Below are 21349 nucleotides of genomic sequence, written 5' to 3'. Positions count from 1 at the left end.
GCTATGAGTTTGTGTAGTGCAGTAATGAATTTAAGTTTGGGTTAAGCTAGATCACTGAGGGAGATGGCTCAGATCAGGAGACTGAGGAACTGGCACTTATACTAAGCCTCAGTGGATGAGTGTCCAGGTCTAGGCTGATGAACAGGTATGGGTATGGAAAAGTGTGGCCTGCATGACTCCATTGGTATAAAGTACAAGAACTGGCAAAATGAACGCAGAGTGCTAGGAGTCTGAATCCCACTGACTCTTCCTCTGTGGGAGGAAAGGACACAGCAGGTAAAGCAACGTTCTCCATTTTGATCTGTGTGGTGGCTTTGTAGATGGTTCCAGATGTAAACATTCATAGGCCTGTACATCTCAGATTTATGTAGTTTATGTATGCATGTGTATACACTTTCTAAAATATTTTTTAGAAATCTATATGTATATGTGTGTGTGCATACACACATACAGAATGGAATTTGAAAAGGTTCATGGAAAAATTCAGTTATTTTTAATTCCCGTTTTCCATGTACTTTTTTCAAGCCAGAGAGAGAGATGTTTTGATTAAGAACTTGGCTGCTAACCAAAAGATTGGTGGTTCAAACCCAACCAGCGGCTCCTCAAGAAAAGACCTAATGATCTGCTTCTATAAAGATACAGCATAGAAAACTCCAAGAGGCAGTTCTCTTCGGTCACATGGGGTCACCGTGTGTCTAAATTAACTCAATGGCACCCAATGGCACCCAGCAACAACAACAGATGTTTTGCTTTCATAGAATATAAGTTGGGAAAAATATATACCAAGGTGGTAACAGTGATCTTATCTCTATTATGGATTTTTTTGTCTTGCTACTCTGCATTATCTAGCGTTTCTACAGCCTACATCTTACCCTTTGTATTAAGAAAAAGTTGAATTAATAGATCTTACTTTCTGAAACACAAAAAAAGGAATAAATTCTTAAAAGACTTTAAAATTCGATGAATTACATTCTTTCTTTCTTTTTTTAGTTAAAAGAAACTTGTCTTCCTGTGATTTTCATTTTGATTCTTCCTGATTCTACTGGTAACAGAAAATTAGAAACATTTCCAAGTTTTCTCATTGGATTACATTAACCCTTCAAATGATGTCTATACCTCTTGTAGCCTCGAGGAGCTCTGGTGGCTTAACGGCTACCCATTGGACTGTGGCAGTCAGGGACACCAGCTGCCAACTGGGAGAAAGATGGAGCTTTTTGCTCCAGTGAAGGCTCATAGTCTCAGAGACTCACAAGGGCAGATCTACCCTGTCCTATAGGATCTCTGTAAGTCAGCATCAACTCCATGGCAGTGAGTCTGGTTTTATGTAGCCTTGAGGACCTTTAAACGCTGTCTTTTCCAGGAAAAAAAAAAGATCATTTTAGCAGAAAGATTTAGTAGGAAATCATAGAAGGGCTATTCCATTCCTTGTACCTTATACCATCTGGGAGTCCCTGCTGACCTCCATTGAAAGCTCTCCTCACCTGAAACCTGAGACTGGATGGTGACTATGAAACGTTCTCTCTTTCAGGATGACATCATCACTGTGATCAGCAGAGTGGATGAGAATTGGGCAGAAGGCAAGTTAGGAGATAAAGTGGGCATCTTCCCTATCTTGTTTGTGGAGGTAAATATCAGCTCTGCACCTTGAGGAAAGCTTCTTCTGAGAATATGTGTGTGTGTGTGTGTGTGTGTGTGCCATAACAATTCATGGGAGCAATTCCTATATGATATCAGGTTTACTTCAGTATGACTAAGCTCTCTAAAGATGCGATTGCCCAGTCATTGCAAGAGTACGGGGGAAAGGGCCTTTTTCGTTCTGTTAATGGAAATGGAAATTGTTCAATCTCTCATACCTACTGACAATCATATTAAAGAATAATGTTTAATATCATTTAATATAAATGGGAAAATGTTCATGATCCAGTGATAAGTAAAAAAAAGTTGAACTACATAAACTGAGTTTTACAAATATATGTATACATAAACAAATAAAGGATTAAAGGAATATGCTTACAACATTAACAGCATGGATTGCTAGATGGTGAGATTCTAGATGGTTTTCATTTACTTTGGCCTGTTTGTGAATATTTAGTATTCTGAAAAGGGCATTGCAAAAATGCATTTGTGGTTTTTAAAAACTTCTTAAAGAAATAAAATATGCTACACTATCTACGGATTTCTTCAGTATGATAATACAATCTGCTGCCCCAAACCTCCCTGACTGAGAGGCTGACCCCAGCTTGGAGTAGGTCGTTATAAATTTAACAGAGCTGATTCGTTGTTTAACTGTTTGGTGGCGTTGAGTCGTGAAGTGTGGGGTACGCACAACGAGCAGTGGAGAGCTATGAAACAGTAAAAGGCATGCTCCCTGGCCTCCAGGTGGGGTGAAAAGAGGTGATCAAGGATCATGTCTAGCCTTCTGATTGGAGGGCCTGAGTCAGTGGTAGAACCACGGTCTGGGTCAAGGACCATTTGTTGAGGAGGAACAATTATGATCATTGGAAACGAGGGTGACCTCTCTAAGGGCGATCAATCAGCTGCAACTAGTACCTCATACCTAGAGTATTATTTCAACTCACTGCTATCTCTCACCTGGAGATGGCTTTCACAAACGAAGTTTTCTTTCACCGCTTTAAGAGGCTGATAGGAGGGTGCCAGCTCTAAGAGAAAGCTTTCTGTCTCTGTCCCCTCTGTTGTCTCCTTTCAACATCTGTGGACCTGGCATTCCTTGCTGAGTTTCATTGTCTCTTGACATAAATCTTACTGAGGTTAGAAGGTTCTTAGCACAAGGACCTGTCTGCTCTTCTTTGTTGGTGGTAGGCAGGTCCCTCCACTCTGCTTACTTCTCTCCTTTGATCTCTTGTAAAATACAAGGTGTGATATGAATAAGAATGTGACTTTGAATAAGGATGGGAGGGTGGGATGTATTAGGCAATAACTGAAAATGCACCACCTCACACTGATTCTACCTCATTGACATAGAAATTAGGATTCACAGCATTACCAAATGGAAGGTAATCACATCAAATCACAGAATGGGGAACAACAGCCTAATACTGAGAATCATGGCCTAGCCAAACTGGCATATATTGGGGACGGGGGAGGATATACAATTCAATCCATAACAGATGTGCTTAACAAATTCATTCAAATTCCAATTTGCATGATCCTCTTCATTATTTCAAGAATCTTCTTCATATCTTTGAGAAAAGAGGCACCACCAATTTCATTACCCCTTTCTGAAACCCTGTTTTCCAAAATGTCTCCAATTAATGATTATTCGTTTGAATACTCTCTCCACCTCTTCACCTCTAAAATTAGTGATTACAAGAACCCTCAAGATTATCATCAAACTCGCCATTGCCTCATTTGTTCTCCTAATTGCTAGGAAGGGGAAAAGATAATCAAGTGGTTGCTCTAATCTGGGAACCTGGCTTTCAAAAATTACTTGAAATCTAAATTGAGCTTTTTAGAGCAGTACTTACATTTTGACTCCAGACATTTCATTAAGATTAGCACTTGCTGTGAACTCTTTAAATAAGCTTTGAACTACCTGTGTCATGCCAAGCAACTGGAAGGAAAGAAATCTGTCTTAAGAAGATGACATGCTTTGAGAGGCATAAACAGGATTTTTCTTGTTAATGTATCATTTTATTTATTGAATTGCACCTGAATACAAAAGTGATAAAAGAAACAGCAAGTGTTCACCTATTCTTGTCTGCACTTGTCCAACAGAGCCCGCCTGGGTTATCTGAATTTTGCTCAGCCCAGTGAACCTCAAGGATCTTGCTGCAAATGAGTGGGCACAAATCTCAGAGAACCACGATGCTTTCCCAACTGAGCTATTCATCACATTGGCAGGGGACACGGGAGACGCACAGTCACCGGGCCCCTTTGTTGATGCTGCTGGAAAAGATGGTGGTGCTGGGGGCAGGGGGAGCCTCACCTGGGGGTCAGAGCAATTAAGTGGAGGGAGAAAAAAATGAACTTACTGCATTATAGCTTAGTTGTTGTTTTGTGAAATGTCACCAAATCAGATGCAGCTCATAGCGACTCAGTGTGACAGAGTAGAACTGCCCCATCAGTTTTTCTGGCTGTGATCTTTATGGAAGCAGATCCCCAGATCTTTCTCTTGAAGAGCCACTGAGTCTGTTTGAACCACCAACCTTTCAGTAAGCAGCCAGGCACTTACTCGTTGTGCCACCAGGCCTGCTTCTCATACCTCTGAATGGCCGTGAAGAGCTTTCCTCATTCACTCGACGTGTGTACATTGTCCTTTGACTCAGTGAACAAAGAAGTGATAAGTGTTCTGGGAAATATATGACATGGTCTCGAGTCCAGGATGTCTTCTGGGCTTGCCTAGACCCTTTTAGTACCCTCCTAATTGGTCTCCCTATCGTTATGGTCCGTGGACGGTTGTTGGATTAGCATTGGGCTGCTAATCACAGAGTCAGAATACATTTGTTTGTAAAAGACTTGTGATCTTCCTGTTATAATAATACTAAATAACTAAGGCAGATACTAAATATTTGTTTAAGTTTGCAAGAACTGACCAACTGTAGAAAATTTTATTAAAAGGTAGCTTGGGTTATATCACTCATCTACCTTTATCCTGCCAGAGCCTTCCTGTTACACTGAGAGCAAAGCGATCTGGCCCTTGCCTAGCCCCCTGGCCTTCTCGCTTACCACCTGCTCCTCAGCCCTCTGCTCCAGCCTGCTCTCTCTTTCTTCTCAAACAGGCTACGCCCCTTCCCTCTTTAAGACCTTTTGACTAATTTATAATACCTCTATGGAGTCCCTGGTTGGTGCAAGTTAACTCATGCACTCAGCTACCACCTAAAAACTAGAAGTTTGAGTCCAACTGGAGCCATCTCAGAAGACAGGCCTGCGGAGCTACTTTTGAAAACCCAGCATGGAAATCCCTATGGAATTAAATTCTACTCTGGAGGTATAATTCTACTCTGGCATTATGGTGCAGGGAATTGCTTAATATGGCTCTCCTCGAATTAATCTTGATGGCTCTCACACAATATTGAAGTAGATTGTGATGGACCATGTACTGGTAGCCCTTCAAGGAAATTGAAAAGCTGGCTTTTATTGCAAATAACATTCATGGAATCCATATGGGAGTGGGACCATGCAAATAAGATGTATGGGACCCTCACAATGGTAAGTTTTGCCTTTCCAATAGGCTTAAAAGGAGCCATCCCATGTTAAGGAAGAAAGGCAGGAGAGCAGAGCACATTTTTTGCATACAAGGGCCCTGCACTGAGAACCTTCCAGACCCAGAAGACAAAGAGACGATACAAGATCATAAGAAGCAGTGGCAAGAAAAAATGGCAGCAGCAGAACCAGAACCCCAGCACAAGATGATACAGATGCATCAAGGCTCACACAACAAGGAAGTTAGAGTGGATGTGCCAACCCATCCAATGAGCTGTGCCTTAAAGCAAGAGCGGGCTGGCGAAGCGGGATGCCCCCAGGCACTTGTCAAGAGAGCTGGCCTTGCTGACCCACGGAGCTGGGGGCATTCAGATCAAGGCTCACCAGCAGAGTGGCCTGCCTCTGGACTAAAGAACTTCCCAGCAAGCATGGCTATAAAGAATCTGTCCTGGTTGAAACACTCTATCCTCCATATTTCCTGATCCTGAGTTTTAACCTGTTACATCCCGAATAAACCTCATAATCATGAGTATTGTCTGTGAGCTCTTTGAGACCATTGCGATGAATTATCAAAACTAGCAGAGAAATAGGCAGTGCCCTGAGAAGGACAATTGCTTTTTGAAATGGGAATAAGGTTGAAGAAAGGAGCTATATCTGATCTCCAATACATAGGACTCAGCCTTGCTTTTTGAAATGGGAATAAGGTTGAAGAAAGGAGCTATATCTGATCTCCAATACATAGGACTCAACCTTGCACTGTTGACGGTGATTCTCCCCACCACCTTGTACAGTTGGGAGAGGTCAGAGGCTTTTCCTGCACCAGGAGTGCGGACACACAGACTCTCCATGAGTCAGAATCAACTTACCAGCTATTGGTGATACCATTCCTCCTCCTAGCATCTTTCCCCCATCTTCATGTGGCAAGCTCCTCCTTGTCCCCTGTGTCTCAGCTTAAATGCCACCTTCTCAGCTGGTCTTTCTGGACCATCCAATGTAAAGTGGCGGCTTCTCTCCTTCACTATCCCATCAGAGCACCTACTGTCTTGTATTTATGTTTCTTATGTTGTTTAGTTTACATGCTGACTCTGCTGCCTATAAGCCACCCTCTCTGGACCTTTCTTTCTTGTATTTAAAATGCAAATAACATGCCCCTCCCTTACTTGATAGTTGTTTCACAATATTATGACAGAAACTGCATTTTCTTTGAAATTTGCTATCATGGCTATTTTAATCCTTTGCACATTGCCATTGAAACATTCTTCGATGGACAACCTCCCTTTTATCTCTATATTTCAATCTCTAAATCAGAGAAAGGCATGTGACTATTGAAGGTAATTGATGACAATTATAACTTCATTATTCTGCAAACACTCTCTAAGCATCCAGGCGGAATAAAGCAGAGAATATCATGTATAAAGTCCCTTCTCTCAGAGAGCGGACAGTCCAGTGCGGAAAGGCATGGAAATGACTATACTACAGAGTGGAAGTGCAAAGATGGCCAGTTGCAAGGCTGCAGAGACACCAAGAAGGCAGGCACTCACTTTGGGGGTTTGGTGGGGTCGGGGGTTGACTAACAAATGAGTTGAGATATCTATTGGGTAAAAAGGGTCAGGGCAGAGATTCCTGGCTTATCTTTAACCCTTTTGAACTTCACTTTAGACAAAAAAAATCAAACCAGTCAATTCCATGTCATGCTGACTCCATGTGTCAAAGTTGACCTGTTCTCCATAAGGTTGTCAGTGTCAGGTTTTCCAAAGTAGATCGCCTTTTGCAAGGCACCTCTGAGTGGACTTGAATAGCTCCGTTTTCAGTTAGCAGCCAAGTCCTTCCCAGTTTGCACCACCAGGGACACCCAGAACTCAGTGATAGAGATTTATAATAGCACTTGCTCTGTAGAAGAGTTGTGAGAATTTATTGATACTGCAAAATCTCTGGGGTATATTGTACAAGACAGAGTGGATGCCCTACTCTCCCTGGAGTGAACAATTAAGGAGGTGGCATCTGCACTGCTTCGGACCAGCCCGGGTAAACCTTAGCTGCTCACAGTCTATCAGCAAGACTAAGTTATCATTGGTCCTTTTGTCTTTCAGCCAAACCTCACTGCAAGACATCTCTTAGAGAAGAACAAAGGACGTCAGTTATCTCGCACAAAAACCCTGTCTCTAGGGTCCCCATCTCCCAGAGGCAAAGCAACCAATTCGCCCACCCTTCAAAGGGGCCCTGGGTCCAGGAGGAAGGGGCCTGGGCAGTTCTCCATCACAACAGCTTTGAACACGCTCAACAGGATGGTCTATTCCCCTTCAGGACGCCAAATGGTGGAGATCAGCACCCCAGTCCTTATCAGCTCCAGCAACCCCTCTGTGATCAATCAGCACATGGAGAAAGCAGAAGTTTCTCCCAGCTCCGCTGGACAGGTAAGGGACAAAGCCCTGGGATAGCAGCACCTTGGGATCTAGGCCAATGGTTTGCATCATGTCATACGAAATAGCTGAAGTTTCATAACTGTTAAACCCCCATAAAACATGAACAATAACTATTGCCATATATAAGACAACCAGGTGTCACAGTGGATTAAGTGTTGGGCTGCTAACCAAAAGATTAATTACTTGAAAACCACCAGCTGCTCCACACGAGAAAGATGAGGCAGTCTGCACCCATAAAGATTTACAGACTCACCCTCCAGAAGAAATCGCTGAAATTATGACTGCTGTAACAAAGTGTAATGAAGGAATCAGATGATTCCTGGCTGTCAGAAAGACTAGTGGCTGGGGCCTTAAAGGCTTATCTTAAAACAAGCCGTCATCTAAGTGAGGCATCAACTAAGTCCACACAGAAGAAGCACACTAGCCTGTGTGATCCAAGAATTATCAACAATAAAATCCAAATCCAGAGGAGGGAACAGTATTAGAGGTTAAAGTCTAAACACCCATTTGACAATACAAATGACAAAAGAAGCCCAAAATCCATGTGCAGGGTCCCCACATTGATTAAGCCTCTGAGAATCCCCTGTGAACGTAATCCACGGATGTGAATAGCCTGGCTGTCCGACAGAGAGCATTGTAAAGTCAATTGTGGCAGATGTAGTTAGGTTAACATGTAACACCTTATCATTTGATCTCCCTTTTTACCCATTTTAAGTGTGTTCCAGTTTTTAATAGTTTCTATTTTCCTTCTGATTGAGATTTTACTGTTTTATTTTTGTCTTTGTTGTTGGATTTTTGTTTGTTTGCTGTTTTTGTTTTGTATGTTTTTCGAGATATGAAATCCAGTATAGATAAATCTATAGAAAGAATAGTTAGAGTAATAATTACCTAGGGGCATGGCCGGGGAGGTTGGTGGAAAATGGGGAGCTGACAACCATGAATACAAGAAAGAAGAAAATATTCTAAAATTGATTATGGTGATGATTGCATAACTCTCCTTAATATGATTGAGCTATTGAATTGCATTATGTGTGAATTTTATGCCAATAAAACTATATTAGAAAAGAAAAGATGTAAACTTGGAAATCCTCTGAGCAGTTCTACTCTGTCCTATGGGAGTAACTGTGAGTCAGAATCAACTTGACGGCTCTGAGTATGGCCATATATAATATGTATTAGAGCTCTATATGCATGATCACATCTCATCCTTGCCACAGACTGTGAGTTAGGTATTCATAGATTGAGCCCCACTTTCTAAACGAGGAAACTGATGCTTTCAGCAACTTTCTCAAATTCTCACAGCTGCTTTCCTCTCTGTGTTAGGAACCAGGACATGGTTCCTACCTCTTAAAGACTTTCCCTCTATGTTGATGAAGGCCCCCATTTTCCAGTAAGGGTTTTGGCACCACAAGTTAAGAGTCTCTATCCTTTCCTCTGACTGCAAATTAGGCATCACCTGGAAAAGAGGGGAAAGAAAGAAAAAGGAATCAGAGGTTATTGGATGGTTTCAAGATTTGGCCACATCAATTGTGGGAGTCACTACAAAATGCTGGGGACTTGGTGCAAGAATTAAGAATTTCAAGATGACAAAAGAGCAAGCCGCCAAATGCAGAGGCCTTCAGAGCATAAGGCTCTGGGCAGCTTCACAAGCCTCACACCCATGCAGCTGGCCCTGGGAGTTTTCCTATGGAGAACCTAATTAGAACATGAACAGAAATGCTTAGTACAGTGTCTGATGTATGTGGTCGTTCTTGTTGTTGTAAACTGTTAGCAAGCCCCCTTCCAAGTCAATGCAACCCTGTATACAATGGAGTGGTCCTGAGCCATCCCCGTGATTTGTGGCAGATCTGACTGTTGTGATCCAAAGGCCTTTATTTTGCTGAGTTTTGGAAGTAGATCGCCAGGCTTTTCTTCCTAGTCCATCCTAGTCAGTAAACTCCACCCAAACCCATTCAGCAACCTAGCAACACACACGCCTTTGAGGACAGGCAGGTGGTGGCTGTGCGTGGTACACTGGTGGCTATTATACTGGCCAGGAATTGAACCTGGATCCCCACGTGGAAGATAAGAATTCTACCCTTGAGCCATCAATTACTGTCAAGTAGATTCTAGCTCATGGCATATACTCAGCTTTCAGTGGACCTTAGTTCTTATTTCTATTGTTATTATTAACCCAGATCCCTGAAGGGAGATAACCCCAATGAAAGGAGATAAACCAAGGAGTAGATGTGGCAATACAGGAGCTGAAGTGTTTCTAACAGCATGTGGCTATTTAGGTTGAAGGGCCCTTTAAAAAATGGAGGCGTAGAGGTGTGAGGCAAAGTAATTAAGACGAACTGCATGTTGGGTATTCTGGTGGAGGAGAAGGGGGGTGGGGGGCGAACCTTCAGAACCATGCAGGTGGCAACTTGAAAGGACAAACCGCAACCTGTACTGATGTATTTTTTTTAAGAAGCTGTGAATCTTGTTTTCAAACATGAATCTCTACCTTGGGACTAAGCTGCTTAATTGGCCTCTGATCCCTTTTTAACACCACAAGCAGGAGGGAAAATCAAGGGCTCATCACAGACCTATGTGCTGGTCTGAAAGGAAAACCATCACCGCCTACAACGCCTTACATGTTCTAACCCTGTCTGCCTCTGGAAACCGAGTCATTCCGTAATTCCTGTCATTCCGCGCACTCCTTACACGCGCGCGCGCGCACTCACGCACACAAGCGCACTCTCCCCAATAGGAACTCCCCCTGCTTGCAGGGCCTGCCCACACCCCATGCAGAAGGCTTCACGCAGGCGCGCGCGCATTTGGGGCCAGCGTCCTCCCCCTCCCACCCACAGACACGCGCTCACGCTTACACGCACGTGTTCGCGTATATAAACAATTTAAAATGAAGTTCTGGTGACTCAAAATTAAGCCTCAAAGCAAAATAATTTTTTTATAAAATCGTATTTTATATACAAACTAAAAACATCAAACCACTGGTTAGTTGACTTGACTCATCGTGACCCCAGGTGCTAGAGGAGAATTTGCTCCCTGGGGTTTTCTGGGCTATCTTCCCAGAAGCAAATCTCCATCCAGCCCTTTCGACTGCGGCATGCTGGGTAAATCTGAGCAGCCAGACTTTAGGCTAGCAGTGAGCAGACACCATTGTGCCTTCTTTCTTACCTGTGCTGCTGCGGTGAGTTGCTGTTAGGCCCACTCGGGAGAACGACTCCGCAGGGTGGTCAAGCCTGTGATGCTCAGAAGAAGATCACCGGGCCTGTACCTTGCAAGATGCCTCGGGGCTAATTCTAGCCACCAGTCTTTCTGCTCTTAGCCAAATGCCTAGCCATTTGCACCACCCAGAGACTTCTATTAATACATAAAGTACCTCTCACATTCAGTAGACATGCAAATGAGCTTTCCCAAAGACTTAGCTAATCACGTGCTCATTCTTCTTCCTCACTGGACTGCTCACTGCAAGGTCGACAGTTCAAAGTCTCCAGCCACTCCACTGGAGAAAGATGAGGTTTTCTAGTCCTGTAAAGATCTACACTCGGTCGAGAGAGGGGAAAGGGAGCGAATACATCTGGGAGAAGCCAAGTGCATGTCTGTTAGTAGAATAAGAGGGAGGACTAACCACCGACTGGGGGGGGAAATGACCAACAACAGTTTTAAGGACCATACGGCGCCGAGTATGCCTGGTAATATGCACCTAATAAGCTACAATTCCACCCTGTCCTACAGTCGCCATGAGCTGGCACCGGCTCCATGGCAGTGAAATAGGAGATTGGGAGAGTGAGAAATTGGTTGTCTGTGAAATCACTCCAGCTACACACCCTGCTTAGCCTCCATTTCATGTTCTGGACATAGTTGATTGCATCTTTCCAGTATTATCACGTCCCTCTCTCCCCTTTACTTTCTATATGCTTAGATCTAAAGCAGTGGTTCTCAACCTGTGGGTCGTGACCCCTGTGGGGGTGGAACAACCCTTTCACAGGGGCCGCCCAATTTATAACAGTAGTAAAATGACAGTTAAGAAGTAGCAACAAAAATCATTTTATGGTTGGGCAGGTCACCACAAGAGGAGCTGTATTAAAGGGTCACTGCATTAGGAAGGTTGAGAACCACTGATCTAAAGGCTTATTCAGGGTCAAGGTCAAATGTTTTAGCAAAAACATTTCATAAGCAGAACTGGGTATGTTTTTGTTTGTTTAATGTTCAATTCACTTGTTTTTAGCATATTCATAGTTCACTATGTATATCTGTCACCATGATCAATTTTAGAACATTTCCATTCCCAAAACAGAAACTCTACACCCCTAGCCAGCATTACCCAATGTTCTCACTTCTCTCTGAATCCTAGGCAACCACTACTAATCTATCCTGTATCTGTAGATCTGCCTAATCTGGACACTATATGATGGAATAGTATACTATGTGGTTCTTCGTGACTGGCTTCTTGCACTAAACATAATGTTTCAAGATTCACCAGTGCTCTAGCATATATCAGTACTACATTCCTTTTATGGCTGAATACTCCGTTGTGTTAATATACCACATTTTGTACATTCACTCATTCGTTGATGAACATTTGGGTTGTTTCCCCTTTAGGGTCATTAGTAATAATGCTGTTGCAGACATCCTTGTACAACCTTGCATGTGGACATATTTTCATTTCTTTGGGGTACATACATAAGAGTAGAATCATTAAATTATATGGCAACTCTATGTGTGACTGTTTGAGAAGCTGCAAGACAAGACTTTTTTCCAAAGTGGTAGCACCAGTCTACATACCAACAATAGTGTATGAGGGCCCTAATTTCTCCACATCCTTGCCAGGACTTGCTACTCTGGGCTCATTAGAGCCATTATGGGGAGAGTATTATTGTGGCTTCAGTTTGCATTTAACTCTTATCCTGGTCAATTCTGATAACTAAGGATGCTGAGCATTTTTCCTTGTCCTTGCTGGCCATTTGTGTCTCTTCTTTGGCAAAGTACCTGTTCAGATCTTTTGCCTATTTTTAATTGAATTATTTATTTTCTTATTATTGAATTGCAAGAATCAAGTCTCTTATCGGATATATGATGTGTAAAACATGACTCCATTCTGTAGATTATATTTTCATTTTCTTAATGGTGTCCTTTGGAGCACAAAATGTTTTCAGTTTTGATGGTGTCCAGTTGATCTATTCTTTGCTACTTATGCATTTGGTGTCATGTCTAAGAAACCATTGCCTAAACCAGTCCCAGAAACATAATCCCAAATTTCCTTCTAAGAGTTTTCCAGTGTTAGCTCTTAGATAGGCATTTCATCTACTTTGAATTCATTGTTAGATACAGTGGGCGTATGGATCGGATCTTGATATCCTATTGCCCAAATACCACCAGTTGAAGATGACTGTTTCTCCATTTTCTTGTCTGACTACACTTGTCAAATTAAATACTTCTTCACTCTTGACTGCCTCTGTTTTGCCTTAAAATATATTCACACGCATGTGTAGTCAGCCTACCATTAAAAGATCTCCCATCATCTTCCACGTAGGGCTTGAGGAGCCATTCATGAGAAGGATGTCTTTCAGGGTTGCAAGATGGTGACATTCTACTCTCTCATTCTTCATGAATTTATTAAATTTTAGAAGCTTTCTCTGAAAATGGACTATGATTTTCTGACAGCTGTCTACATGCCCTGTGAGCTTTAAGCCTAAATTATCTGACCAGCCTCTCCATGCTCGCACATCGTAGACTCTCACCATACATTTGGGAGCCCAAAGCATCTATGCCCACAATTACAATAATTCTCTCTCTCTCTCTCTCTCTCTCTCTCTCTCTCTCTGAAGCTCTGGGTCTCTGGATCTCTCTATATATACTTTTTTCCTTGGGTGTTCCCCAGCCAGCTCAAAAACAGAACTCATTTCTCACCCCCTTTCAGCCTGGCATGTTTACCATCACTGAACTGCTACCCTGTTTCCACTGGCCCCTGCCAGCTGGCAAATCTTCCCTGTCTTCTTGTGCCAGTCTCCTTATCGCTGCCCTCAAGCCAGCCTCAGCTTCCCGGCCGCCTCAGCCACCGTTCACGGCCTCACTCTCTCCGGATGTCTGGTTCCCATGCTTGGGCCAAAACCAGGAGCAAAAGGTTTGCGTTCACTCCGCTCAGAGAAAAAAGGGCTTCAGGGTGGATATAAAAATAGGAGATGACTTTGGTTTTTTAAACCTGGATGTATGTAGAAGTTTCGCATTCCTGTGTTTCGAAGAGAAAGGGGCCATAAATTAGAACAGGAAGATTTCATGAGGGACAAGGAACAACCTTCCTATCGCACCGATGGTTAGAAACCAAACCACTGAAACTGCTGACGGAGCCTGTGGAATCTGTTCCTGCTGTTGAGTTTTAGTTTAGCTTCCCACCCCCACCCCACCCAGCTCCCCAGGAGAAGAAGACAGCTTAGTATAAATAAAACGGCTTCCAAATCAGACCAACATTCTTGCCAGGGTTTCTCACCTAATAGCTAAGTGACTTTGAACTAATCCCATTGGGTCTCAATATCTGCTTCTGCAAAATGGGAGTAGCTCACATGTAGAGTCTTCGCGAGGGTTCACAATCCCTCGGTACATAGGAGGGATTAGCTGCACCTCCCTTTCCTCCTGCAGGAAGAGCATTTAGAATATCTTCGAATCAGCTATGTGATTAAGGGCAGGCCTGATTAAAAGCAGGGAATGAGCCAAGCACTTTCCATAAGCAGAAGAGAAAGCATGGGGGGGGGGGATTATTGGGAGGTTTGATAAGTAGTTTAAGTTGTCGAACACACAGTTGATGGTCTGTGATGTAAGCCCCCACTGATTCTCAATAGAGGTTTTTTTTTAACAAACAAAATCTAGGTGGTGCTTCCCAGACAAATTTTTGGGTGTTTTCCACAACTGCTGGTGGACACAATGGCCATTTTGTCTCATTTGATGTGTAAGAAAACTGACTGGAAAAGGAACTTGGTTAAATGACTCAAAGTTTTCCCCAAAATAAAGTAAATAAACCCCAATTGCAATTTGAAACAGAACTCAGAGTCCCTGCCATACATCGTGGAATGCCTCATCCTTGACCTGTGTGGTCTCCAGTTACAAAAGCCATCGTTGACTCAAGAAAGGTGATGCATTATAAATTATTATTTTCATATGTTACACCAACTGTTAACTCCCTTCCCCCATGTTTTCTGTTGTTCTTCCCCCCGGAGAGGGACGTTTGCTTATGTGTCAATCATTCTCCCCTCCTCTTCCCCTCTTTCCCCTACCCTTCTGGTATGCCACTCCTGTTCCTAGGTTCTGTGTGTCGTGAGCCCCCATCTCTTATCTATACCTGTGTACATGCTCCGGTCCAGTCTGAATTGAGATGCAGCACTGGGGTCATGATGGGGGGGGGGGCACAGTGCGGGGGGAGCCTCAAGGAACCAGAGGAATATTGTGTCCCCAATAAAGTTATCTTTTAATAAATAAATAAAGGAGCCAAAAATCCTCACAACTGGACCAATAGACATCATGATAAATGGAGAGATGGCTTAAGCTGTCAAGGATTTAATTTTACTTGAATCTATAATCAACGCTCATGGAAGCAGCAGCAGCAGCCATGAAATCAAACCATGTATTTATTGTATTAGACAATTCAGCTGCACAACGTTTTGTTGTTGTTGTTATTTTTAAAGAAAAAGCAAAGATGTTACTTTGAGGACTGAGGTGAGCTAAGCCAAGCTATTTTCAGTCTCCTCATATGCATTGAAAAGCTGGACGATGAATAAGGAAAACCACACAGGAATTGATGCTTTTAAATTGGCAAGGAATCGTGTATATACCATGGACTGCAGAAAAATAAATATTGCTCGAAGAAAAAAAATAGGAAGGTGATGCATACATGGAAGCTAAGCCTACAATAGTCTGGTTCCAGTGCTCTCACCCGGGGAGTTGGGATGAGACAGCCTGCTTCTTTTCTTTGGGGGCTCCCCTAGTTTTCTCAGTGCCGGGCGACAGGACAAAATTGACCTGGCCCGAGCATTACCCAGCTTCGTTAGCTAACAGCGCACTCTGAAGATCTGAAACACTGGGGAAGACCTGCTCCTGTTTTTTAATTAATGACGGCCATTGTGATGCCGTCTGTCTTCAGACAAGAGACATGTTTTGTTTCTGGATACTGAAAAGGGTTTTGTTTTATTTATCTCCTAACAGGTGTCAGGTAGAGTCCTCAGAGGCAAAGAGTTTTTTAGCAAAGAGCCTCTCAGCACAGGCAGAAAGAGGATAAAAACTATATAGGTTTTGGAGTCCATCAGATCTGGGATGCCCGCCCCCCCCACCTCACCGTAACTTCCCCTGAGTTTTCTAATCTTTCTAAGCCTCGGCTTTTACATCTATAAAATGGAGCTGCTAATGGCAATTTTTTAATCTCTTAAGAGTGCTGAAATGATAAAACATGACAATGCATGTACATGAGGTAATAACCAGGGTTTGGTGGTGGTAAATTGTTAAATACACTATTATGATTATTGGATCAAGCTATAACCATCCCCCATCCCACCACCCCAGTGCTGGCCTGTTTAAACAGGCTTGCTGAGAATGGGATTCACCCGCCATACACTTCAGAGGGATGATCTGTCAGAGCCTGCCTCGAAGTGCAAAGGCTTCCCAAAGGTCCCTTTCCTCCCTGGATAAACAGTGATAATTCCAAAAGCAGGGAGAAGTGGGGCTTTCGCCTTATAATTAGGGGCCCCTGCTGGGGCAACTGAACATGCTCCATCAGACCCTTAGCTGTAATCCCAGTGGGAACCCAAGAGAAGGGAGGAAAATAAAAAAGACTTTGGACAGAGGAAGAAATAAGGATGGAGGCTGAGGCAGGTGAACGCTCTGTGCACAGTTTTCTCAAATCCTCTCAGCTTGTTTCCTGAGCCCCATCCTCACCCAGTAGGTGTTGAGAACATTTAGTGGCTGCCAAAACCCTTTACTGCCTGTTCATGAACTAACGTAGTGGTAGAATGCCCGTCATGCCCCAGGTTCATATCTGGGCACTGGTGCTACAGTGAACAAGACAGATGTGGGCCATGCCCCCATGACCCTTCAAAACTAGGGAAGACATGAAACAAAGCACCGAAAGCACTTGATGACAAAGTGACGCATGTGCAAAGTGCCAAGAGCTTGGCGGACGGGTGTAAAGAGAGTCTGGGATGGTGGTGTCCTCCCACCACCACGACCACCATGTGTGGGAGGTCGGGAGAGACTGCATGGAGGACGTGAGCTTCAGGGAGACCTGAAGGAAGAGAGAAGTTAGCCAGGTGAAAAAAAAGGAAGCATACACCTGTCCTTAGCCCTTGTGGCCCAGTTCCCTGCACACTAGTCAGCCCAAGGAGCACCTTGGGCTGGTGCACTTGACAGTTGCTGTACTCCCATCTGCAGGCCTGCCAGGCTCCCAAGGTCCTCTGAGGAAAAGCCTTTCTGGTTTCTGGTGACTAAAGCAGGTTCGGTAATTAACCTTGATGCTCGGCTTGCGTCTTTGATTCAGCACTTCTGCAACGAGAGGTTAAACCTGACATCATTTTTGCCCAATTAATGCTGGCAGGTGATCCCCTGAGGAGATCCAGCCCTGCCCTGGTGAAATAGGGAGCGGCCCAGCCTGCACCTCAGACATCTGAACATAGACTCTTGAGCCGTGGGAGCTCGGAGCATGGGTAATTGATGTTCAAGACCGCTGAGGCCTGCAAAACGTACACTTGAGTTAATAACACACACCACACACACTCACCTTCACACTCACACGTACACCAAGTAGGAAACCATGAGAAGAAAATAAAAGAGAAAGATAAGAAAAAGAGAAATGTACCAGTGGCATTCAGGGACCTGGAAAGTGGGTAGAGAATTATGGTAGGTATAGACAGGCTTTGCTGGTCCAGTGACCTTGGCCGTGGTGGCCAAAGTGACTCAACTTTACAAGGCTCAATTTCCTTATCAAATCCGGGATCTGGATGTATGTTCCTGATTTAAGAGGATGTCAGTGGGGCTAGCGCACACGTTAGCGTGGTTGGTAGCAACTGTCCAGAGTGATGGTTTGAAAGAGGTGCTAGGGCAGCAACTAGATGCAATGGGAAGGAAAGATGGGGTTGATTAGTAATATCTGTCATGAGCCCAGGGAAAGCAAATGTGGGCACAAGTGCCATGTGTTTGCTTCCCTTATACAGGCTCATAATCTGAGATTCACTGATTTTATCTCATCCTATTCAGCACATCTGGGGGCTGCCCTGAGCTGGAGACACATCTGGATTTGTCCTAAACAAGCTTCTATGCAGTATACTTTCCCCATGCCTAAGCTGCCAATCAAACCTTCTCCATAGGTGGAAGCAACCCTGATCTCACAGTGAGCTGATCATGGGACTGCTAACCCAAAGCCTATCAGGCCACCAGCCACTCCATGGGAGAAAGATGAGGCAGTGTGCTTCTGAAATCTTTACAGTCTTGGGAACCTTGGGGAGTAGTTCTACTCTGCCCCATAGGGTGGCTATGAGTCAGAATCAACTCAGTGGCAATGGATTTGGTTTGGGGATTGACATGGGCCACATGCCTCATAAGTACTCTGATAGCTCAGTCGACTGTCTGAAGAACCCAGAGTGTCAATAACCATCACTGTCACCCCCAGCTGTAATTGAGAAAACCAAGTCATAAGATGTTAAGGTGACTTGGTCAAGCTAATAAGCAAAGTTGAGATTCAAACCTAAGCAGCCTGACTTCAGAGCCCACCTGCAGGATACAAGACAGCAAGTGCATTTTGAAGGCAATACCACATAGTGCTGATTGAACCAGATCGTTCTGAGAAGGTACAAGTCAGTAAGGGGGAAGCTCTCTGTACCCCTTTTGTTGGACTGAGCCAGGAAGGGTTCACCCAGATACTGAGAGCCCAGCAAAGACCTCTGAGAAGAGAGTCCACGGTTATTTCTCCCGTGAAGTATTTCTGAGCTCACTTTGAAGGCTCTCACAAGGCACAGGTGGCAGGGCGGCAGGCCTGGCTTTGGCTCTGAGAAGAGGCTTGGCAAAGCCTGAGGGAGAGGAATGGCAGCATTGAGGCCATTTCAGACCTGGCGAGGCTCTTTGCCAAAACAGAGATGTCACCACACCCAGTATCACTATGGCCCTAGTCACAGTCCAGATGAAATGGCAGTCCCTTATGGAACAGCCAAACTTTTAAAAGGGAGCACTGTGTAGAGACGAAACTTGGGTTTATATTACCTATGTTTAAATAGAAGCAAAGAAACAAGAAACAGCTGCAGTGGAGTCAATTGCAACTCATAGCAACCCTAGAGGGCTGAGCAGAACTGCCCGGTGGGGTCCCAAGGCTGGAACCTGTACCAAAGCAGACTGCCACATTTTGCTCCTGTAGAGTGGCTGGGGGTTCCAAATGTCCACCTTTGAGTAATCAGTTGAATGCTGTAACCACTGTGTCACCAGAGTCCCCATATCTATATAAATCTTGAAAACCTATAGCCCTTTGCCCTGGATGTGAGTACCGGAAGGGGCCTTGACAGTAATTAAATGTAAAGGAAATTACATTTCCCCCAGAGAACCCTAGTGGCTCAGTGGTTAAGTGCTCCGTGGCTAGGCAAAAGGTTAGCTATGTGGACCCACCCAGCAGCGGCATGCGAGGAAGACGTGGCAGTCTGAGTCCACAAAGATTACAGGCCAGACACTCCAGGTCTTCCCTGCCACGCGGGTTGCTCTGAGTTGAAAGCAACTTGAGAGCACCTACAACAAAAACAGTGATCACAAAAGCTTTGAAGGGCAAATGGGGTGCTCGACAGTTACCCCGCGTCAGGCCTAGATCAAAATGGGGACTGTGCTGTAGCAGCTGGTTATGAGAGAATGGCTTGCTGAACTTGCTTTTAAGACCAAGCTTTTCCCTCATCCATTCAGTAAATGTGGACTGACCCCCCGATGGCACAGTGGGTTACATGCAGGGCTGCTAACTTCAAAGTCAGCAGTTAGAACCCACCAGCCATTCTCTGGGAGAGAGATGAGGCTGTCTCCTCTCATAAAGATTTAGAGCTTTGTAAACCCACAGGAGCAGTTCTACTCTGTCTCACAGGGTTGATATGAGTTGGAATCATATCAAGGGCAGTGTGTTTGTTTTTTGAGTTTGAGTTTTGTGTCTCACAGAGACTGCATCCTAGTGAGGGAATAAATAAAGCTATGCACAAGGAAGCGAAAAACAGGCAAACCAATGAATATGAGCTTTAAAGGAAACCAATAAAATAACAGGAGGGGCCTGCTTTGGAGAAGGTGTTTTGTATTCATGTCTTCCTACCTGGTGAGCATGATGTTGGTCGTGGTTTCTTCCCAAACAACACGTTGCCTCTCCCCTTAGCCTGGGCTGCGTACATGGTAGGCTCTGCTCCTTGACAGCACAGCCAGGGATGGGGATGGGATGGTTTGCTTTGGTTTGACGTATGGAGGCAGCAAGGTCAACACGTGGTGCAAACAGGTTTGTTTGGTTTTACTACTGACCTAAAGGCAGCGATCGGAAGCCACTCCATAGCACAAGAAAAAGTTGGCAATCCGGGTCTTAAAGAATGCCCTCAGGAAATCCTACAGAATCAACTCAATAGCGAAAGGTTTCATTTGGGGTTGGGTTGGGTCTGGTCTGGTCCGGTCCGGTCCAGTCTGATCTGGTTTGGTTTGGTTTGGGGAACAGCAATCTCAGAGGAATGGTTGCCTGGCTTCAAGCCTAGGAGTACAGCTGCCTTGGTCCTTCCGTCAAAGCCTGAGATTGAAACCACGAAATCTTGGGCACACGCTCAGCAATGAAGAGCCCCAAGTAAGCTCAAAATCGCCCAGCCAGCAGAGCAGGAGCAAACAGGACAACAGGAACAGAGCGTGGGGCCGACAACTCTCGCTCCCTTCGCATGGTGCGTGCAGAGACCCCAGAGCCTACCTGCACTTATTCTCTCTCGAGCCCCTGGGCCTCCCTCAATCATTCACTTCCATTCTTTTTGCTTTAGCCCACCCCTCAGTCATACAGAAATCTCCCCCACTCATGCACTCATCCATGTCTTATTTCCTTCATCGAGGCCTTCAATCACTTGATTGTTTATTCATTCATTTCTTCAGCCTCTTGCTAACATTTGTGGACTCCAATACATTGGCAGGTAGCTAGCCACTGGATTTCATTTACTTCCTGGCTTGCACATTTCACTACCAGTTAGTACACTTCCTTCCATGGACTTAGACCTGGAGGGGTCAGAGGGACACCAGATACCCTGTTCTCACAGAACTGAAGACAGTAAATTCCAAGGGGCCTGGGGATGCAGCAGGAAGCACTTGGCTGCTAACCGAAAGGCTGGAGGTATGACCTCACCCAACATCTCCCGGAGAGAATGATCTGCCTATCTGCCCCTGCAAAGATCACAGCCCAGAAACCCCATGGAGTGTATCACATCGGGTCGCTATGAACCAGAATACACCCAACCAGAGGCAAATTCCAGAAGTTGACGGGAAATGGTAGGCGTCCACCTGGAAGTCTCGGTGAACTGTCAGAAGTTTAGATGGTGCCCTTCTGGGCATTCCACATGCCTTCTTTCTTGTAGGGGCAAACGGATTAGATACACACTTTCTCACAAAGACATTTAGGATTATAGAGCTGCTAAATCCGTGAGCATACACATTGAAAAGGGAGAGGGCGAGGCTGTGGCCCGGCAGTAAGCAAACTCTGTAAAGGGCCAGACAGCGCACAATTCAAGCCCTTCAGGCCAAGGGGTCTCCGTGGCAACTGCACTCGT

The 21349-nt window shown here is 44.5% G+C and overlaps 1 protein-coding gene and 1 long non-coding RNA gene across 2 annotated transcripts in view; one reads left to right on the top strand and one right to left on the bottom strand.

The window, feature by feature from the left end:
* Positions 1 to 21349, top strand: part of SH3RF2 (SH3 domain containing ring finger 2) — a 151790-nt gene that overhangs the window by 75658 nt on the left and 54783 nt on the right. The window contains exons 4-5 of the mRNA XM_004696695.2: positions 1529 to 1624; positions 7254 to 7577. Coding sequence (XP_004696752.1) covers positions 1529 to 1624; positions 7254 to 7577 — 420 coding nt within the window. The remainder of the gene's footprint in view (positions 1 to 1528; positions 1625 to 7253; positions 7578 to 21349) is intronic.
* LOC123521052 overlaps positions 1 to 21349 on the bottom strand; it is a 58373-nt gene that overhangs the window by 4417 nt on the left and 32607 nt on the right. Inside the window, exon 2 of the long non-coding RNA XR_006679542.1 lies at positions 8931 to 9042. This is a non-coding gene — a long non-coding RNA (uncharacterized LOC123521052). The remainder of the gene's footprint in view (positions 1 to 8930; positions 9043 to 21349) is intronic.

The sequence above is a fragment of the Echinops telfairi genome, unplaced genomic scaffold (assembly GCF_000313985.2).
Source record: "Echinops telfairi isolate 266 unplaced genomic scaffold, ASM31398v2 ScPeMD7_7469;HRSCAF=8507_0, whole genome shotgun sequence".
Classification (NCBI taxonomy): domain Eukaryota; kingdom Metazoa; phylum Chordata; class Mammalia; order Afrosoricida; family Tenrecidae; genus Echinops; species Echinops telfairi.
This window is presented reverse-complemented; position numbering and strand designations above follow the sequence as displayed.